This window comes from Arachis hypogaea, chromosome 8, assembly GCF_003086295.3.
Source record: "Arachis hypogaea cultivar Tifrunner chromosome 8, arahy.Tifrunner.gnm2.J5K5, whole genome shotgun sequence".
Classification (NCBI taxonomy): domain Eukaryota; kingdom Viridiplantae; phylum Streptophyta; class Magnoliopsida; order Fabales; family Fabaceae; genus Arachis; species Arachis hypogaea.
The window spans coordinates 47,054,167-47,075,514 of record NC_092043.1 but is presented as its reverse complement, the minus strand read 5'-3'; the positions used below and the strand labels follow the sequence as shown (position 1 = coordinate 47,075,514).

At 29.2% G+C, this 21,348-nt stretch overlaps 2 protein-coding genes across 4 annotated transcripts; both read right to left on the bottom strand.

The window, feature by feature from the left end:
• Positions 1 to 9,902: 9,902 nt before the first annotated feature.
• Positions 9,903 to 13,993, bottom strand: LOC112707892 (uncharacterized). Of its 3 annotated transcripts, none has more exons than XM_025759907.3 (6): positions 13,435 to 13,993; positions 13,185 to 13,336; positions 11,882 to 12,131; positions 11,004 to 11,091; positions 10,421 to 10,487; positions 9,903 to 10,154 (listed from the first exon to the last, which is right to left on the bottom strand). In XM_025759907.3, the coding sequence occupies exons 3-6, from the start codon at positions 12,099 to 12,101 to the stop codon at positions 10,101 to 10,103; spliced, it is 429 nt and encodes a 142-aa protein (XP_025615692.1). In that variant the 5' UTR covers positions 12,102 to 12,131; positions 13,185 to 13,336; positions 13,435 to 13,993; the 3' UTR covers positions 9,903 to 10,100. The 3 variants fall into 3 exon arrangements, with proteins under 3 accessions (XP_025615692.1, XP_025615690.1, XP_025615689.1); XM_025759905.3 differs by having other exon boundaries at positions 11,882 to 12,126; positions 13,435 to 13,846; XM_025759904.3 differs by lacking the exon at positions 13,185 to 13,336 and having other exon boundaries at positions 13,435 to 13,824.
• A 1,278-nt stretch (positions 13,994 to 15,271) lies between these two features.
• Positions 15,272 to 21,327, bottom strand: LOC112707891 (phospholipase D alpha 1). The gene is made up of 6 exons (XM_025759903.3): positions 21,223 to 21,327; positions 20,420 to 20,508; positions 19,840 to 19,914; positions 18,983 to 19,262; positions 16,444 to 18,018; positions 15,272 to 15,893 (listed from the first exon to the last, which is right to left on the bottom strand). Exons 2-6 carry the CDS (start codon positions 20,486 to 20,488, stop codon positions 15,445 to 15,447), a joined length of 2,448 nt encoding a protein of 815 aa, XP_025615688.1. The 5' UTR covers positions 20,489 to 20,508; positions 21,223 to 21,327; the 3' UTR covers positions 15,272 to 15,444.
• Between the last annotated feature and the right edge of the window lie 21 nt (positions 21,328 to 21,348).

Genomic DNA, 21,348 nt, shown 5'->3' with positions numbered 1-21,348 from the left:
GTGCTTTCTTTGTCTGTTTTGCTTGTGTTTGTCCTAGTGTGATACTTTAGAGAATGATCTTTGGTGCTGAATTAATGATTGTGCTAGGGGTGGCAAAACGGGTTGAACCTGCCGGGTCAAACCGTCAAAACCGCCAAAAACGACGGGTCGGGACGAGATTTTGAACCCACCGAATTTTAAAATTCCGCCAAAACCGCGGGCCAAGGCGGGGCGGGGCGGGGCGGCCCGGTGGGCTATCATATTTTTTAAGGGTATTTTTGTAAAATTATAAATGACATATAAACCAAAAAATTAGGTTTTTCTTCCTGCTTCCCAATTCCCACTTCCCACAAACAGCCGGCCCTAAGCCCCTAACCCTTCATCCCTTCCCTGACCCTGAGACAGTGAGACCCTCAGACGGACCTTGACCCAGTGACCCTCGGCTTCAGCCTTCAACAGCTCACCTCCCTCGTCTGTCCTCACTCCTCGCTGTGTTCAGGTGTTCCCTGAGCTCGCTGCGCAGCATCACACAATTGCAGTTTGTGGCGGCGCGCTCCAGTTCCACTTCTCTGTTCTCTCTGAGCTGCCTCTCGTCGCCGGTCAGTCACGTCGCCGGTCGCTGTTTCATCTCGTCACTCATCACCAAATTGAAGTCCCGACGATGTTGTCTCGTGTTGCCTCTACGCTGTCTCGGCGGTTCTGTATTCCGGTGGATCCCGGTGGCACTCCTCTCTCCTCCTCTGCCTCTCGACGGCTATGACTCAATAAGTGAAGATTTTTATTTTTTATTTTTTTTAAGTAAGGAACTGTGACTGTGGTTGTGGACATCATCTTTCATGCTGTTGAAAATTTTGCTGTGGATTTATTTATGAAATTTGTTGTTGAATTTTGAGAGTTGACAAGTAGCCTTCTCAGATATCATCATATCAGCATTGTAGTGTGAATAATACACACTGTTCATCTTGTTTCTTGCCTATCTTTGTGTGACTTCTATTAGTATCATTTTAACCCAAACAAATAACAAATTGATGGTTTGCTTTTGACCCACCCATTTTGATAAAATCCAACACATCCAATTCCTACAATTGATGGTTTATTTTACTGGTTAGTGACTCAGCGGGGTGTGTGCTAGTTGATATGCATTTTTTGAGTTTGAATGGGTACTAGGAAAGAATATCAATTAACTATGTAACTTTAGTTTTAACTTTTAATTCGTTACTTTTTGTGATGCTTGGTGTATGTGTTCTGACTTCTGATGCAACATCATTGAAGATTATTGAGGGTTCAGTTCTGAATTCTGATGCTTAGCTTCTTTCATACTTTTGAAATTTTACTGTTTTAATATTTTCTTATTGATTTATTGTTGGTTTAGATATTGTTATGTATTTGTGTTATTTAGGTTGAGTTGTTGGTTTTGCAATGGATAATTCTATCTCTATGGAAGTTGATGGTGGAAATGTAACACAAAATCCTGAAGATATAGAAAATCTGAAATGGCAGATGATATTAAAAAGAAAAAGAGAAAGACAACAACATCTAAAAGAAAAAATTTGCTTAAAAAATATTTAGAAAAAAAAGAGGCGGGCTGGCCCGCCAACCCGCCAATCCGCCCTTTGGCGGGGCGAGGTAGTAAGTTGAACCCATATTAGTTTGGCGGGGCGAGCCGTCCCGTCCCATATTTGAGCGGGCTTTGGCGAGGCGGGGCGGGCCAGCCCGCTTTGCCACCCCTAGATTGTGTTGATTGATTGCATGGTTGGTTTCTGATTAAGATTTTCTTATAAAAAAAAAAGAAATGTTTTGGATTTCTGGATATTTAAATATTGATTTTCAAAAAGGGTTTTTGGATGACTAGTTATTGGTTTTTAAAAGATTCAAAGGACGAACAATAATCACTGAGCTTAAAAATAGATTTCTCTTTAAATATCTTATTATGACAATTTTAAAACTCTGTGGTGAGACCGTGTGGTTAGATTCTCACCCCCTACAGCTTTATCTTTTCAAGACATGGACGACAAAATTTCAAAAGAGTTATATTCGTTTTCTGTTTAATCGACATTAATTTGTATTACCTCAGTTTTTATTTTTCCCTCGCCTTTATTTCTAGCAATTTTCGTAAGAGGGATAGAAGTTGTATGATTTGTATGTATATAATATGTATAGGTATTTGAGTAAGAAGTTTTGTACATGTATATGCTTGTTTTGTTTTATTTAAAAAATATTTTTTTTTAATTTTTCAAAATGAACAGTGATACAATTTCGAGTTAAAAACGCTTATTTTATTATTAAGTATATGAAGTCGTCGCAATACCTCTTTCTATTAGGGTAGCGCAATCAAAAACGTAACATTCTGACAGTAAAGATTTTACAATAACCGTAGTCAACCAATCAAAAAAGTTAAGATTCATAAATCGTTCTATATTAGTCGACAGTTATTTGAAGTTGAGTAACGTTATTTAAAGAGTGACCTAAATTTTTTTAAAAAATTAATGCAATAATAATAATAGATGAAAATGATGGATGTAATTTTTTCTCTTCACATCAAGAATGATCACAGAATAAAATAGGATATAATAAAACGATAAAATTGAGAAAAAAAAATAGCTAATAATTGACCATAAAAAAATTAACAATATAATGACAAAACTAAAGGATAAAATTAATTCAAATAAATGATAAGAATAATCTTAATTTTTTTAATAAAAATTAATAGGAGATAATACACTTTATCCATCGTTAAAAGACTTCATGAATCTTGAATCTCATTTCTCTGTACTTTATTATTATGATTATCATCACCATCCTAATCATGGTTTTCGTTCAAATATATCTACACATCTCTTTAACAAAAGTTTTATGTATAAATAATTAATAATGAGCTTTTAAAAGAGCATACAAGCTAAATTAGAAAAGTCTAGATCTTGGTCAAAATTAAAAGATACATTGAGAACTTCGAAAGTTAGGCCCACGCACCTTAATTAAGAGGAATTAAGATAGATTAAGATAATATCACCAAACAATAGGTCCTATTTAATTAGGATTTAGGAGTGGTACCTACCACCCATATTCCACATTTTCTTTTAAAGTTTAGCATAGAGATGAATAAACAACCAATTCCGCTAGATAATTAACAAGAATTTAATCAATAATAAATCAATAAATATTTTTAAATTATATTTTATATTAATTAATTAGTTATTATTTAAATTTTATTTTTTTAAAATATAAAATTAATAATTATTAATTATAATTATTTAAAATTCACTAATTATAAATTATTTATCTATATTTTTTTCTATATTTTTAATACATAGTATATATGCATTGTAAATAAAGCTTCATGTTATTATCATATAGAATATCAGAGGCAATAGTTTTATATATAAAAAAGAGTTTAACTAACATGTATCTTAAAAATATTTAATAATAAATTTATTATTAATAAAATATTTTAAATATTTTTATTTATTAAAAATAAATAAATATATTAAACATTTAAATTTTTAAATTTTTAATAAGAACTTTTAATTTATAAATTTAATATGTGTTTTTAAAATATAAGATAAAAAAACTCTATATATATTTAGATAAATTATATGGATAACTATGATTATAATTTATATGATTATAAAACTTTAGTATATTTTAAAAAATACAATTAAAATTAAAGGTAAGTTACCTAAATAAAATGGTTACAAACACATATTATTAGACTATAACTTTCTCAAACTCTAAACACAATTGCAACTTTAGATATTTATGTAAATCGTTATGATTGTAGCGGACATAAATCGCTACTGATAGCCGCAGTTTACGTGAAGAATAGTATATGCAAAAACTATTATAGGTAATGATTATAGATAGTAGCGATTTATATGAAATTGTGGATGGAAATAAATCGCTAGAGACAGTCACAATTTACGTAGACATGATTATAGGAGTAAAAACAGATCAGGTTAGACCAGGTTTTGTTTTTAATAGGCCTGGCTTGAGCCTGACCTGCAACCTGTTATAGGCTTTTTTTAAAATATTAAATCTGGCCTATTATTCAGCCTAGCCTGCCTTGAAGCCTGTTAAAAGGTCTGATAATTTTTTTTACAAAAATAAAAATATTATTTAAAAAAAATATTTTTTAATAAATATATTTATATGTAATATGTCATATTTAATATTTATAAAAATTTTAAATTTTAAAGTATTTAAAATATATAAAACTATTTATAATTAAATATAATAAAATTAAAATATCTCATAATTTTATTAATAATAAAAAATTATTTATATATGTAATTATATATTAACAGGTTTATGCAGACCTGACAGGCCAATAAGACTAATTTGTGAGTCTGGACCTAACCTATTAACATAATAAGGATTTTATAAGAGATTGGGTTTATGCCTATTTTATAACAGGTCAGGTCAGGTCAGACTACAGACTCTTAGCAGGCCGCCTGACCTTTTTTCACCCCTAGACATGATTCACATGCAACCATTAGTTTACTCCCATCCACAAGTTCACATAAATCGCTATTGTCTACAGCAGTTTATACATCTTCGTCTTTTTTTAAAAATCGTTGTTGCTTATAGCAGCTTTTGCATATGCTACTCTTCATGTAAATCGCGACTATCTTAAGTTAGAATCCGCTCCTACCAATAGAGTAACATGTGTTTGTAACTATTTTAATTAGGTAATTTATCCTAAAATTAAAATAACATATTTTTTATTGTTTGACAAACATTTTCTATTTAAACTACACTTTTGAATTATTTTTGAAATTGTATAACCATTATAACGTAGTCACCATAAAATACAAAGTAGCAATTAGTGCATACGTAGTTCTTAACAGACACTTCTGTCATCATACTTTGTCACTTACGCGTCACTTTTATTCTATTTTTGGGTCGGCATATATTGATTCGGTTTATCCATGAAAATGTATATAAATGTATAACACACATCATGCATGCATGTACGTTTCTTCTTTTCTAAGACACCGGTGGTTAACATGTTTAATATAAAAATATTTTATTAAAAATTTAACTTTTTTTTTAATTTTCAGCATTTCTGATCTGTAATGTATTATTATGTAAAAAATGAACACCTCACAAATTTATATTATAAGTAATCTTAATAAATACATTCCTTTATTAGCAACACCCTTAGTTAAAAGTAGCACATAATTAATAATCTATCCACCAACCAAATATAACTGACTTAAATCATGAAAAAAGATATAGGAGTCCATCAGATTTATGTGTATTGAAAGAGTGATATATATATTATATATATGAGTTGTTTATGAGAAAGTACTAAAGAAATGCATGTTTTTTTTTTTAAAATAACTTAAATAATAGGTTAAAAAAATAATTTTAATTTTAAAATTTAAAATTTAAATTAATTAAATTTATTTATATTTTATAGATTTGAAATATAGTCTATTATTTACATTATTTATAATATCTGTTGTCTACCTAACAAAATTATTAATTATTTAATTAAAATATAGTTCTTTAAAGTCAATGCTAAATAATAAACTATATGTTCATATAATGTACTTCAGTTTTAAACTATTTGTTTTTCTAGAAGGTTCAGGAGTTGTAAAGACATGAAAGCCTGTTTTCTTATAAATCAGGTTCGGAAAATTGTGACTAATAACGGTAATTACATATTTCCTTTTGGCTTCAAGCTTTGTCAATAATAAATTAATAACTTTATTTCTTGCGTCATGTTATACTATATATCCAAAAGGATAGTTAATTACGACAGTTAAGTTGTAATGGTCTAAAACCGTTGCTATATGATACAAATTTTAAAATGCAAATTTATACTTAGACCAAATTAATGATACAAATAGAGAATAAAAATTAATTTAATTTTAACCTAACCTATATATGCACACGCGTATTCCTTCTTGTTTCCATTAAATTTACAGGTTCATTGCTTCAAGCTAAAGATCACTATCACCAACTCTAGATCTTTTGTTTTAATCATCTAATTTTGATCCTGATGACAAGCTATTAATCCTTCTCTTTAATTTTCAACCATATGCTTCGTTCTCTCACCTTATGGAACATGCATTGTACTTTGATCAATATATAATAAAAGGAAATTAAAATTATAGAGATCCCCTTTTTCCCTTTTCCTTGAAGCTTGTCGTCCACTTGTGTTAAAATATATATAGAGAGATTTTCTTGTTCTTGAAGATGTAATTCTTAACCCATTTTTCTTGTTCTTGAAGATGTAACTAACCTTAGACCTGGGATTCAATATTAATATATAATTATTCTTAGCTTTATTATTATGTGATGCTACCAACTCATCCAAATTTTGGAAGTGTGTACCTGCTATATATATATATAACTGTAAATAAATACGTCATCGTCCCTGCTTTTCTAATGAACTATTTTTATTTTATTTCCTAGTATATATACACATTTTTAAAATGTTTATTTAACTAGGTATGTTAATTATTTATACTCATTTTAATTAATATTGTATTTTTGTTTCAATAGACAACATTTTATTATTAATATGTTATATGTGGGTCATATATTGTACGTACATTTCATCTAACAAAATAGAAGAATAATATTGTCAACTTATTAGAATTCATAATAAGTATTAAAGTATATATTCAAGTAGGTCTTTAAGAAAAATTTTGTGTTGAATAATTTTGTCTCAAAAAAAATAATTACGTTGAGATACTTGAATTTCTTAAATCTCGTAATATTATTTACATAAAAATATATTATTATTATATACATATTTTTTTAGTTTTTTTATTTTAAATTTTTACTATTTATTTTTTTAATTTATATTTTTATTTTTTTCTTCAAACATTTATTATATATAATTTAGTTGATAAAAACTTTTTTTATATATAATTTTTTTTGTAAAAAAATTAATTTTATAAATTTTTTATTATAATTTATAATATCAAAATAAAACTAATATAATTTTAAAAGATTTATATAGCTGTAATGTAAAAACACTAAAAATAACCTAAGTATTACACAAAACATATATTTCTGTTATTCAAACGTGAATCTTTTATTATTCGTGAGTTCACCCCCTTTTTAGTTTAAGTCTTAATAAGGCAACAACATGAAATACTATATTATTATTTATTTGCTCGTGCATGAGTATTATGAAGCATCATATTCGTATAAGCAAGTAGACAAGTAGCATGCATTTTTCTTATATTTAATTCGATAAGAACCCGTCTCAGTTAAGAATGTTAATTATTTTTCAATGTTCACGCAAAGCTTGGACGCCGATGTTTTAATAATAATAATAATCACCTTAAACTCGAAGCCAATTTTCCTAATTAATTTTGACATATCTACCTAGCTAGCTACACAAATGCTAAGGTTCAAACCTTTTTAATTTTTTTAATTATTCTATATTTATAGATTCACTTTGTATAAATAGAAGTTGATTTATATGCCAAAATGGACGGAAAGTTGTGTGTTAAAATCATATATTTAAAAAACAACACATTAAAATTAACTAGGCTAGGTATACACTAAAATTAGCTATTAAAATCAATTACTAATATAAAATAAATGTTGAAATATAAAATATACATTAAAAATAAGTTAAATAACACATATATTTAATTTATATACAAATACATAATGATTGATTTTAGTATACACATAGTATTTTTTAATTAAAAATTATTTTGTAAATAATATTATATAATAAATCAGTCGCAATACATTTACATATATCAATACAAGTTTTATATATTCTTTTAATAACAAAGTAATTAATGATGAAAATTACTAGAATTTAAAAAATTAACAACATATCAGAGTAATCACATTTTTAATGAACACATACAAAAAATAAGTTACTATTGTATTTTTATATTTTCATTCATATTTTGAATAATTTAATTTAATAATAATATTTATAAATTTTTAATATAAATCCCTTTTGATTATATTATTTATAAAATTTACTCATAAATATTAATTTAGTGTGATATTTATTGTATATAAAATTTAACCATAACTATAAACAAAAAAGCTCGTACATTTTATATGAAATTTAATTAATATTGTATGTGAAATTTGGTTACGATAGCATACTATGAAGTACATACACTTGTTTGATTTGTCATGTTCGCATGTCGGACACATTTTAAACACGACATTTATCGATATTTGTCTGATATACGTGTCTTTTATGTCCAACTGTGTCTTAATAAAAAATAAACAATTTTTTTTGAATATATTTGGATACACCTAAATACTATCATATATCAGTATGTACAGCTTTTATTCTTAACACGTATTTTTAAAATGAGTTTAAAAATAGTATATATTATTAATTATTAAAATAAAAAATATTTTAAATATTTTATATAATTAAAAAAGACATTAAAAATAATTTATATTTATATATATATTCATATCTTATAAAAATTTTATATTCGTATGTCTACCTATTTTATATCGTGTTTGTGTAGGTGTCCGTATTTACATCCGTGCATCATAAATAGCATATATATGATCGTTATTTTGTGAACCATCATGATATATAGTGTAACAACATATGAGTGGATCGGACTATCATAGCTATGGGGTATGATTCACAGAAAATTATGAACACCAATGAGTTATAAAGAGACCTTTGTGGCTTTTTTTATTTGTGTCTTGTCCATAGGAAAATTAATAATGCAGCATGATGAATTAAATACACAGATGATAAAAAGAAAGATACAATAAAGATATGGATTAAATGAGAACCATAGATTATTTGTAGTAGTGGTTGTTAAGCCATACATTCGTTTCCCTTCGATAATAATATTATTGGCGTGTCCCTTTTGAAAAGGCAGCAATAATATGTGGTGATTTATCATATGATCAGTTATGGGTTGAAATTGAATGAACCTCTCTTAATGATTATAATAATAATGGTATTAATGGGGGCTACATACAACATTTCCATGGTGCCCATGTCTTATCAAACTTGACCAAATTCATAATAAAATAATAGTAATAGTAATAATAATTTTCATTTTGCAATGTAAAATAGCCCATAACTATATTCTCGAGTATATTTTAAATGAATCCCTAAAAAATTTTTCATCAAACGTTTTTTGTCTCTAAAAAATTTTTATTACGTTAAGATTTCTGAATTTTAGAAAAATAAGACATACAAATCCTTCTGTTATACTTTTAAGGACTTATTTATCCAAATAAAAACAATAAATCTGGCTAAAATAAAAATTTACGTCTTATTTTTATAAAATTCAAGGATCTCAATATAATAAAATTTTCTAAGAGATAAAAATGTCTGACACAATTTATTAAGGACCTATTTGAGTATATGTTCTTATATTCTCCTATCCCCTTATTGTTCCTTCATCTCTCCTTTGTTCTTGTTCAGGTGCTAGTTATGGGAATGACATCTTTAATTTGATCATAACTGGATTTAGAATATTTGTATTTCTTCAAAAACAAACTTAGTATAATATTCTATTGTCTACTCACCTCTTCTAATAACTCACCGTGCAAAAAAATAGTATTAACATTTAAGTGATAGAGAATAAAGGTCTCCAAAATTATCATTTTAACTACAGGACTGAAAATAGTTATATTTCACTACTATTTCACTATTTGAGTGCATCTTTATGCTACAAGTCGAACTTTGTATCTTTCAATAATACCGTCGTAATTAAATTAAATTTCCCTTTGTATCTGAATTTACCTCGATGATTACTTGTAGATGCAGCTTAAGACGAATTATTATTCGATCTAAATTGAGTTTGCTATACGATCCTTAATCTAATTGTGTGATTTGTGTATCAATTTCAAGCTCTATTTGTGAATGTGATGTATATGGTTGTGCAATGTGCATATACATGAGCAATTTGATTCCAAAACAAGACATCTCATGGTTAGACATATTAAGCTAGTGTTTCAAAAATAGTTCTCTAAGCTAAAAAATTTATACAAATAATGTGATCTGACATAGAAAGAGAAACACCACAAATTTATACAATTATACAGAATGATTATATGAACAAATTCTACCTAATCACCTTTATCTTGCAAACTATTAGCAGAATACTGCTACTATTGATAACAACAAAGGAACATATTTTCCCTGCTCAGTCATATAGACCCTCTAGCTCCCATATATCAGTTAGAAAGTCAACCATTTCCTGCCAAGTATAATGCTGTAACAGTTAGGGGAAAGTAATGCATTCCCTAAAAGATTTGTGACATTTAGTTTTTGAAAACTACATGAGACATCTATTTCGTCCTTTCTTTTCATGGGCTTATTTGACGTCACATTTAATTTCAGAGACTAAATTGCCGTTATAAATCTTCTAGAACCAAAATAATGTCGCATTATTTTTTCTAGAGTAAGTTTAGTCTAAATGTAAAAATACACAAAATTTAATGAACCTAGTATGCAAGAACTTACTCCCAAGGGAATTCGTTGGGGGAAAGGCTTGTCGGTTCCAAGGAGATTCTCATAGGTTGCATTCCAACTGTGAAACATGAACTCTAAGAGTTAAAGCATAATCAAAACATCCTAAAAAATACAACCGAAATAACTTCAATTCGAATTCTATAGCTACGAACGACCAATCACAAATTCAAACTTTCAGGCCTCTTCACCAATGCTGTTGTAGCCAATCATCCATGCATTTTGTTTTGTTTCTATTAATTTATCTTTTTACTTATACAAAGGATTGTTATTGTAACAAAAACAAAATCCCCACCCTTCAATAAAATTTAAGAAAAAGAAACGGAGGAAGGTCTCTTTGATTTTTGCAACATATTGTGGTGGAAAAGGAGAGAAACAAGCAGAGGCTGCACATGTCTGGAACAGAATTTATGCAGTCATATTATCAGCTTCTTGCATAGGGGAATATGATATATGCTTCTTCTATTATATAGTCCTAGCTTCCTTATCTAACTAATGGGATACCAGATCCGAACACATTCATTTTGTAGCCTAAGCACTTGAGCTTTCCTTCAAAAGGGTTAATTTTTATATTTACCTTAATCTGGGTTCTCCAACTTGTTTCCGCCTTTGCTGCCTTAGATTTCCAACCCAATGTCGCCTCATCTGGTTCCAGAGAAGAAGACCTGCATCCACCAAACTTTAATATTGTCAAGATAACCAGTTTCATAGATCTGCAGGAAAATGCAAAACAAATAAAATAAAGTGATACAACATCCTATAAAATGGAAAAAAAAAAGGGAAATTCAAAACTAATTCCGTAAGTAGAAATTACATCTTCACATGATGTTATTCTCGTGAATAAGCGAAATTAAAGGAAACATTGAAGTGCGGAGAGGCAATAAAAAGGTATCTATTTTAGTGACAGGTTTTATAAAAATTGGATGATCCTATTTTATCAAATACCCAGCAAAAAACCTACTATCTTTCTTACATTACTTTGTCTCGGAACAAGTTACTGGGAACAAGCTCAAGTTTTCTGTCGATGATAGTGACAATACTTTAACAGTCCCTCGAAAGTAGAGGGGTTTGATCTAAAAGTTACATGAAAATATGAAGAAACTTTGCACTTGGCAAAATATGTAAAAAAGTTCAACTGAATTATGATTTGAACAAGATTGTTTTCAGTAGCAGAGAAAAAGGCTACTAGTCCATCTAGTCTCCTGTTTACCTTAGTCCAGATGTACATCATAAGGTATACTCTCTTCAGTGTCATAACTCATAAGATCTGCTCGACGTTAATAACTAATAACACTGTCACTTCCTATGAATACCATAGCAAGGGGAAAGGGTAGAGTGACTTCATCATCTTAACCCATACAATTCACACACACCCCCTCTATCCAAGAACTTAGATTAGCAACAACGACCTTATGCTTGATATATAGGCACATGTTACTATGTTAGTAAACATACCATGATTGACAAATTCAGGATGATCGTTTGCAAGGGCAGCACTGTTTTGAGGATCAAAGGATATGCCAATTGATGCGGCACTCCTCTGGGACCGAAGTGCATATTCGATGTCAATAGTGCTGCTGCTCCAGAAATCTTCTGATCTGCTGTCTTTCCTTGCAGCTTGGTCATGAGGTATTAGTCCTATGGATGCCTCGTCCACCAAAAGAATTGCTGGCATTTTTGTGAAGTGTCCAAGGCAACCTCTGTTCTGTTACAAAAGACATACATCCACAAGTGTGATTAACACCAATGACGAACTATATATTGTCTACTAATTTGAACAAAAGAAGAAAAAGGTGTTGATGATTAAGAATTGCAGGCCCAAATCATAATTCCAATTGCAAAATAAATTCTGACATTAGATCTTACACATTTACCATAATTTAAAATAAAGTGAAAATAAAACCGAGAGATGTAATACCTACTTTCTGGATATTCAGAAATTTGTTACTTTGAAATTCTAAATTTTTTTTTCGCAGAGTTTCTCAGGTCAATTAGCATGCTGCAGAGATACAAACTTCTTATAACTTTTGTCTTTCTACATTGCAATATAAAAGATGTTGCCAATTTCAGTTTTTTTTTCTTCTTTTTTTCTATTTTCAGATCAAACCCCCAAGAGATGCTTAAATATAGCATGTTTACTATTCTCTTTTCCTACTTTATCAAACCCCAAAAGGCAATTGTGATCACAATACTGTTGTTGCAGTGCCACTGAATTGGCATCAAAGCAGGGATTGAGGCCTTTATGTATGCATTTTCCTGCAACTTTCTGAATCGTTGCGCAATCGCAATTTTAAACCATCCATCACTCAAACAGGTAACTTCCAGATTTATCAGATCTGATGCTTGCTTAGCATGCAAGCAAGTACAAGCAAATATTTCCCTGAAATACTATCCAGAATGTTCTACAGTCTAAACTATCCAAGAAAGCATAGAATTTGCAAAGCAACACAAGGACATGAAATTTTTAGTCTCCTGAAAATCAAGAACTACAAAAACAGCACATAATTAGTTCCATTATATCCCTCTAAGATAAGAGAATTCTAGATCTAACAAAACACAATTTCTGAACTGATACAAACTAAAATTAAATCTTTTTTTTTTTTTAGTTTCTCCATTGAAGTGGGTTTCATTTATGATTTAGTCAAATCGGGTAGAAACATAGCCAAAACTGATAAAATGACAAAAACTCAATCTCTTTCTTGTTTTTCTCTGCCACAAAAGAAACAAAGAAAGGATGAAAGAGAAACAGAGAACTCACCCCATACACGCCAGAAATTCACAAAGCCACGATGGAAGATATCTACAGAGTTGCATTTACAAAATCCAAATGCAAAAACAGAAAGAGAGAGACAGAGAGATCTGTCACCTAAGATCCTAAAACCCTAATATGGAGAAACAAAATTTAGCACCCTGCATGCAAAAAATTCAACACCGTTTATAAAATAAAATAAAATAAAAATTCAACAAATAAATGCGAAAATTGTTTCTTTTTTTGGGTAAGAACTTACACTGTTGTTCTTCTTTCCCCAAATTGTTTTATATAAAGGTTTGGCCTTTGGCCTTGTTTTCATTTTTCTCAACAGCCAAAAGATTTTTGATCCTCTTTGGTTAACAAATATTGGATAAGATCAATCAAGTTTAGTGCCCCAAGGTTGGAAATTAAAGTTGGATTCAGAACCCCAATAACCTTTTTTCTTTTTCTTTTTTTTTTTAAATTCTTTTTTGTTTGTCTTTTTTTTTAATTAATTAAATGGATAAACAAAATGAAGCATGTACTACTTGAATTGAAACTTGAAATTAGTTACTAGTATATTATTATTTGGAAGGCAGATTGAGATTACTATTAAAAATTTCATTTTCTGAAGTTTTATTTTATTTTATTTTTCTTCTTTTTTCCCCTCAAATATGAAGTTCATTGTCATTTTCATAAAGCATTGCTGGAACAAACTATTCATTAAGATTTAAGACTTATCTTTAGCTGAGTAGGCTGAGAGAACTACTTGACTATGATATATCATCTATTAGTCAAGATAAAAAAAATAAAAATGAAAAATAAAAAACTCCTTCAAAATTCAAAGTATAGAAGAATGCATAAATAAATAAATAAACAATAAAAAATGTAAAAAGTGTAATAAAATTTATTATTTTTAGTCAATAATTAATCAATAATGTTTAAAAAGGTTAACTTTTTGTTAAATTACTAACTAAATGACTGGAGCTTATGATTAAAAATACTGAACAAAAATAATAAATTTTGTTAATTTTTTTCTGTAAATAATTTATTATGAGAGAGCTATAGTAGCGTTTGGTTGATGTCTATATCTCAATGAGACATGGATATGATGACATATGTCTGTTGTTTGGTTTGGTGAGATACAGATTTTTAAAGGACACGAGAGAACAAAGATGGACAGGGTGACACATGTCTACTGTTTGGTTTAGAGAGATACAGATTTTCAAAAGACACGGAAGGACATGGAGACACCAAATTTGTGTACCTCTAATTTGATGAAACACCGAGATACAATTTATGAGATACTAATTTTTTATTCTTTTACCCTTATTCAATTTTTAAAATTTCAAAATATATGCTCTTATCTCCCAAAATCTTTCTTTTTCATCGTCTCTTTTTAGATTCTACAACCAAATTTGCTTTCGTGTTTTCTTCTTAAAAAAAATTGTACATTTAATTTTTATTTATTTGAATTTTGATTAATTTTTTATAAATTCTGAACTTTGATTTTCTATATTTTTTTCAAGAAAAATTGTATATTTAATATTTGAATGATAATTTGAGATGATATTAAAAGAAATAAAAAATATTGGAAGAAATAAAAAATCAATAGTAATAACATGCAATTTGGGGTGATGGATGTGCAGTGATAGTAGTAAAACCGGTAAAATTTGTGGTTGCATGAAGGGTAATTCAGTCTTTTTTTAAATATTTGTGTGTTTTGTTTATTATTTTTGCCAAACATAATACTTTAATACATAGACAAATATTTTATGTCTATATTTTGAATGTCTGTGTTTTTGTATTTATGTTTCATCCTATACATCAATCAAATAGAGCCTATTTTATATTTAAAAATTATGGAGCGTAAGAAAGTCATACACACAAGATGAAAAAACTTAAAAAAAAAAACAAATTGTACACCAAATTTTTTTTATTATGTTAAATATTCACTTTATCATTCTTAAATAATTCTAATATGATTTACCACTTAACTTTAACTCTTAATTTTTATTTTAAAAGTCGAAATAGAAATTAACTTCTACTTCCATTTGGTAAAAATATAGTGAGAGATTCTTATATACAAGTTTCAACACAACACATTGCAAAGATATAACAATAAATCAAATAATATACAACAATAAATCAAATAATCAATCATCAATCATGTATATACATAGATACACAAGTAATTAATTGCATTGTTTAACTTTCTAAACATAATCACACCATGGTATAATTAGTTAATTAAAGAAAAATAAGTAATGACACTAGTACTAGCTAGTTAGGTGGTGAGAATTGGTGGAAGGTAATCTGATTTGGTACCAAGAATCTTAGCATTGGTATCAGGAAAATGTTCAAACCCTTGAAGTGTTGTTATGGTTCCATTGTTGGATACCTCAATAGGGTACTTCATGAGATGGTGAAAGGGTCTTTTCTCATCAAAATTCTCCTTTGAATATATGTCCCAATTTGTGTCAGCAAGATTGTTCACAAGCTTGATGCATTCCAAACTCTCTGGATTGTCTAATAAGATTCTTTTGTCTTTTGTGTCACCAAGATGTTCATGCCATAATGAAAGCCTGAAACCATAGATTTGACCCTTTGGTTGCTTATTATTTGATGCTAAGTGGTATGGTTGGAATGCACCCATTGCAATTTCACTGTCTCTTGCACCATCCATTGATCTTTGGTTTATGTTTGCTGAACCAATGATTATGTATTCATCATCAACTGCATCATGCAAAAGTTGCAAGAATAAATCTTCATCATTATCTCAAAAACAAGGATATAACTATGGGAGAATAGAAATGATTTTTGTACCCTAAATCTTCATACACTATATGGACAATAATTTTATTGTTCTTAGATTTTGATGTGATTTTTACTTCAAAATCTTAATTCTTAGTTTCTATACTTAGATTGTATTTATTTTCTATAAACATCTAAATTTTGTGTACTAATACTCCTACTTTTAAAAAATAATATTAAATATTCAAATATTTAATTTCTGGTTATATTATTGCGAGTCTCACATCGCTTAAGAATAAGATTTTTAGATAATTTATAAATATGAGACTTTTTTAACTTTTAAACCTACTTAATCTCAATTCTAATATAGAAGAATATACTCAATTCAATATTGTTAGATCACCACAAACAAATGTTTACGCTCCAGTATTATAAAAGAGTTGACACAAATAAAAAGAGATTTTTGATACTAAATTAACATTATTCATCTCTCTATTGAAAACAAATAAAAAGAGATTTTTGAATGTCTTACCAATCATCATCTTGGCATGAACATAGATCATGAATCTCCTGGCCTTTTGTGCTCTACTATAATCACTGCCAGGCTCAGGTGCCTCAGCCGGCGAATACTCCCCGGCTCGCCTCGCCTCGCGGTTTCCAAGGCAGAAGAATGTCAAGTAGTCCCTAGGATGTGCTTTAATTCTCTTCCTTCTAATGGCTTCAGCAATATCAGCATACATCATCTCCATTGTCCTCCTCTGCCAATCCAATATTGCTTGAACCGAGCCACTCTCCGGCACTCCTTCCGGCCACATTGGAATCACAACATAGACTGAAAATCTCTCCCCTGCTTCAATCTTGCTAACAATCTTCAAAGAAAGTTCTTTTGGTATAAGATGCAAAGCATTAATATCCTCAACTTTTATGTCAGATGATTTCCAACCATATGAACTCCCTAGAAAGTACTGATTCTCAATGTAGATGAAATTCTTCGCTCGACGAATCGCGTTGATGTATGCATCTTGAATGCTTCTATCAATGATGTTATCTTTTCCACTAACAAGTCCTCTTTCAGAAGCTTCCTCTGGATCTTCAGGGAATCCTGAAGCAGCACCACCATCAATAGACCTAAACACTTGAACATTCCAACCCTCTTCATCATTGAACTTCGCCGAGGTTGCTTGAGGCACAAGAAAATCATCTAGCATGCTAGAAGAGAATAGGAGAATCTTCCCAACTTGCTTCTCCCACCTCTGCTGAAAATTCTGCATAACATCCCATGCTACCGGCCCTTCTAGCTTGCAATGAATGTCATGCCACGGCTCTCTCGGACCGCCTTTCTTTATGGAAGCGCCGGGGAAATTCGGCTGATGGAAATCATCATGGTGGACATTGTTCAAAGTGGAAAACAAAGGATGTTCCTGAGTATCATATCTTCCATCACATAGATCAATTCCACCAATGAAACTCACTACGCTTCGCTTCTTCCATTCTCCCTCAACTTGGCCATCAAGAATCACACTCTTCTGATGATGAGTGAACATTGTTGAAATCTCAAAACCTTGAACAATGCTTCTTCCATCGTCCGGATTCCTCGGACACAAGATGCAATGAACATCTGTGTCCTTAAAGTACTGTTCTGTTTCTTGATCATGTGTTGCCATCAAACCATCTTTCTTGAAATCCGGAACAGAAGTTCTATCATCCCAAACAAGCATTAGAACCTTGACACCTTCATTTGCTTTCTTTTTAAGAAGCTCACCAAGTTTGATACTTGAATTCCTTTGGTTTTGATCCCTAACCAAACTTATCTCAGTGTAAACAGACCAACCAGTTATGTAAATGAAATGCTTAGCATCAATTATTGCATTGTAGATATCTTTCCAGCATCTTGCAGGCTCATAGAATTTTCTTTCGGATGGCGCCATCGGCCGCGAAAAATTGTCCTGGACGTGTGCATCTTGGTAGAGAGTAACTTTGCAGCCAGATTTTTGGTTGAAGAAGGTGTGTGGAACTCCTTGAAACTGTGGACTCTTTAGTCCTTGACACCAATTTGAATCATTCTTGACATCAAAGTATTGAATTCTAACATGGATTTTAGACCCACCTGCATTTGCATTTGCATTTGTTGAAGGAATGACTTAGTTCATTAATTGTATTAACTAACATTTATGTTATAGAATATATAAGAATGTTCTGTTATAACAAAATAACTTCATTTCAACTACTATATCTCTGCATTTGAATATAATTTACATTAATATATAGTAACAATTCAAAGATGTACCAAAATTTCATGATTACAGGTAAAAGAGAATAGAAGGAGGCAAGTGCCAAAAGAACCAAACTCTTTGGTTTAAATTCTGCCTCTGTGCCTCATGTCAGAATTAAATATAGTCTTCCAAAATCAATTATTGGAAAAGTAAAAATTTTATGTTTTTTATTAAAACAATCTTTAAAAGTTGCATTAAAGTGTTGGCCTAATGATAAAGACATATTGTAATCACAGATATAATTTAAATTTGATAGCACTAATTGAAAAAGCAAGTCAGAAACAACCTTAATTTTGAAATAAATCCTAATGGGTAAACTATAAAAAATGCACTCAAATAATTTTATCGCCGACAAAAACACACTCGAATTTTGTTATCGATAAAAATGCCCTCAAAAATTTTAAAAACGCAACAAAAATGCCCAAAAAGAATAAATGACAAACGACTTTTGTATTTGATAAACTATTTATGTATTAGATCCAAAATTTCATAGAAATATTTAGATCATTATTTAAAAAATACACACAAAAAACCAGATAAAATTTTGATCTCTATAATTTTTTTCATCTTTTAAAAGTATTATTAGTTGTTGACAAAAAAAACAAAAAAATATATATATATACTTAGCGAAAATTATCTGAGAACATTTTTATCGCGTTTTAAAATTATCTGAGAGCATTTTTGTCGATAACAAAATTCGGGTGCATTTTTGTTGGTTTACCCAAATCCTAACAGAATTCAATTTTTAAAAAACCAAGAACAAATTAAATCAAAGACTAAGTATGTGTGATGTATAACCTTGTATAGGATGATGCTGTTCATCAAGTATTTCAGCCCAAGTATCAACAATGTTGCCATTAATGAGTTGTTCAACTGGGACATAAGCTCTTCCAATTAGGGTTGCCCCAATAGGGTTATCTTGTTTGACAGTGAATATAATGTGTGAGATCAAGTGTGCACAATATATGTGAAACTTCTCATTCCAATGTGGATTTGTTGGTTGATCATCTATCATTCTTGTTCTCCCAACCCTTGCCTTATCTAAATCAACTGTTGCATATAGGCCCAATGGAAGAACCTGCATGATAATGTATTTACATGTTGAGAACAAGAACTTTTGAAGGTGAATTCTAATGCACATGAATGAAGAAAATGAACTGTGTTGCTTGGAAAATAAAAATAAAAGTAGATTCACAAACATATTTATTATGTGTATAAATATGAGCTAGAAGACTTATGTTTATCTAGTATTTTTATCATATAAATTAAATTATTTTTTTTATAATACTGTTATTACCGACGGTTTATATTGTTACTATAATTATTTTAATATTACCAACGGTTCGGACCGTCATCAATTTAGCAGACACTTTTACCAATCGTTACCGACGCCTTCACTAATCACCATCGATAAGGCCGTCGGTAAAATTAAATTTTCTTGTAGTAAACATTTTAAACGTCATGTCAACATTAATTTTATCGTCGTTAAATTTTTGGTAAATCCAATTTTAACATCCAAATTCTCATTTTTTACCTTTAAATTAGGTGGAATGTCAATAAATACTCATTTTTAAATATATAAATCATACAAATGAAAATGAAATATCAAATATCTTGAACGAAAAGAGATATACAAGTGAATAATGTTAAGATACCTCTGGTTGACATTGGCACAGAAAAATGTTCCTGAGTTGGGTAAGACATTTCTTCCCCAGGTTTGCACTTATGCCCTTGGTTCCAAAATTTTTAGAAGCATGAATAAACAGAAACAGAACAATAAGAAGAATTCAGAAATGTCAATTACTTTCTATAGAATGGAAATTAAATCTTGTGTCTAGTGGTAATTAATTATTATATTTTGAAAAGCATTGTAATAATTATCATAGAAACATGCTCCTTTACAAGAAAAACTTATGATTCCTAAACGGCCTAATTGAAATCAAATATGAAATAAGTCAAATTTTTTATATATGTAACATTACTTAAGATCACATGTATATATAAAAAATTAGTCATTGAATCAATTATCGTGTATAATATATGTTAAAATACAAAATATACATTAAAAATATTTAAAAAACAACACATGAATTTATACATAATATACAAATACATTCTAAAGAATTCATTGTTTATCAATTTAAATATCCGAAGAAGAAAAGAAAAAAAAATCTCTAATTAGAATGATTTAAGATTAGAAGTAAAAGAAAGAAAAAAGGAAACAAATTGAGTCACCTTAGGATTTTGCAGGTTGTCAATCTCATATATACTCACATCTAGCTTCCCATGCAGCAAATGCACCATTTTTTTTTACCACGCTTTTGCTGTTTAAAAAAAAAAAAGAAAACATGAGGAATATGAATAAAAAGATTCAAAGATGTATTGAGTTTTCTCAGCATAATACTATGAAATAACTGGAATCAATTAATGACATGTGATGATAATTTGACAACAATAACAACTTGTCCTGCATTATTCTTCTTTTTGGTAAAGTTGGCTGCACATGCCAGTAGATGTCCAATTTCATTTTTCAGATTATAAGTATCATTTAATTTAATTAGTTTTGAGATTACATTTTGTGATTTATTTTTTTAGTTCCTCACTATAATCTTGAAAAGTAATTAAATTAAATCCTAGCATATAATTTTGCCACTAAATTGAACATTTTAAAAGGTAAAAAAAAAAAAACAAAACAAAATAATCCATGTTTATAATGTAAAAGATAAAGTAAAACTTTACTAAACAATATTAACAACTATTCCTATGAATTTCTCTATTAGGTAAGAGTTGGCTGTATGAATAAGATAGTGAAAACTTTTAGCAAACAAACATTTTTATCCAAAAATTGTTAAAATTTATTATTTTTGACTTTATTTAATGCATCTTACAATAAATAAATATTAAATAAAATAAATTTGAGCTATTTATTGAATTGATTTTTTTTTTGTTTTCCTAATATTATCGATAAGATAATTAATTAGAATCAACGATGGGTGGTGATAATGGAAAAGGAAAATTTTTGTACTTAGAGTACTTACAGAATGAAGATAAGGCTAATGTTGGGGAAATGTTGATGAAGCTACATGGTTTAATTTAGATAGGTACATTTATATTTATATGTATAGAGAAAGAATCAGATACACGTTTTGTCTTAATTCACAAGT

What these genes read in the sequence shown, in the direction of transcription:
- LOC112707892 (XM_025759904.3), bottom strand. Translation starts at nt 13,497, where the DNA reads ATGAAAACAAGGCCAAAGGCCAAACCTTTATATAAAACAATTTGGGGA. An exon ending in GTTGGAGAACCCAGATTAAG is followed by an intron (nt 10,488 to 11,003) that starts GTAAATATAAAA and finishes CATGTTTCACAG; the next exon opens with TTGGAATGCAACCTATGAGA. An exon ending in CCCAACGAATTCCCTTGGGA is followed by an intron (nt 10,155 to 10,420) that starts GTAAGTTCTTGC and finishes TATACTTGGCAG; the next exon opens with GAAATGGTTGACTTTCTAAC.
- LOC112707891 (XM_025759903.3), bottom strand. Translation starts at nt 20,488, where the DNA reads ATGGTGCATTTGCTGCATGGGAAGCTAGATGTGAGTATATATGAGATT. An exon ending in TGTGCCAATGTCAACCAGAG is followed by an intron (nt 19,263 to 19,839) that starts GTATCTTAACAT and finishes ATTATCATGCAG; the next exon opens with GTTCTTCCATTGGGCCTATA. An exon ending in TCATGCCAAGATGATGATTG is followed by an intron (nt 15,894 to 16,443) that starts GTAAGACATTCA and finishes TGCATGATGCAG; the next exon opens with TTGATGATGAATACATAATC.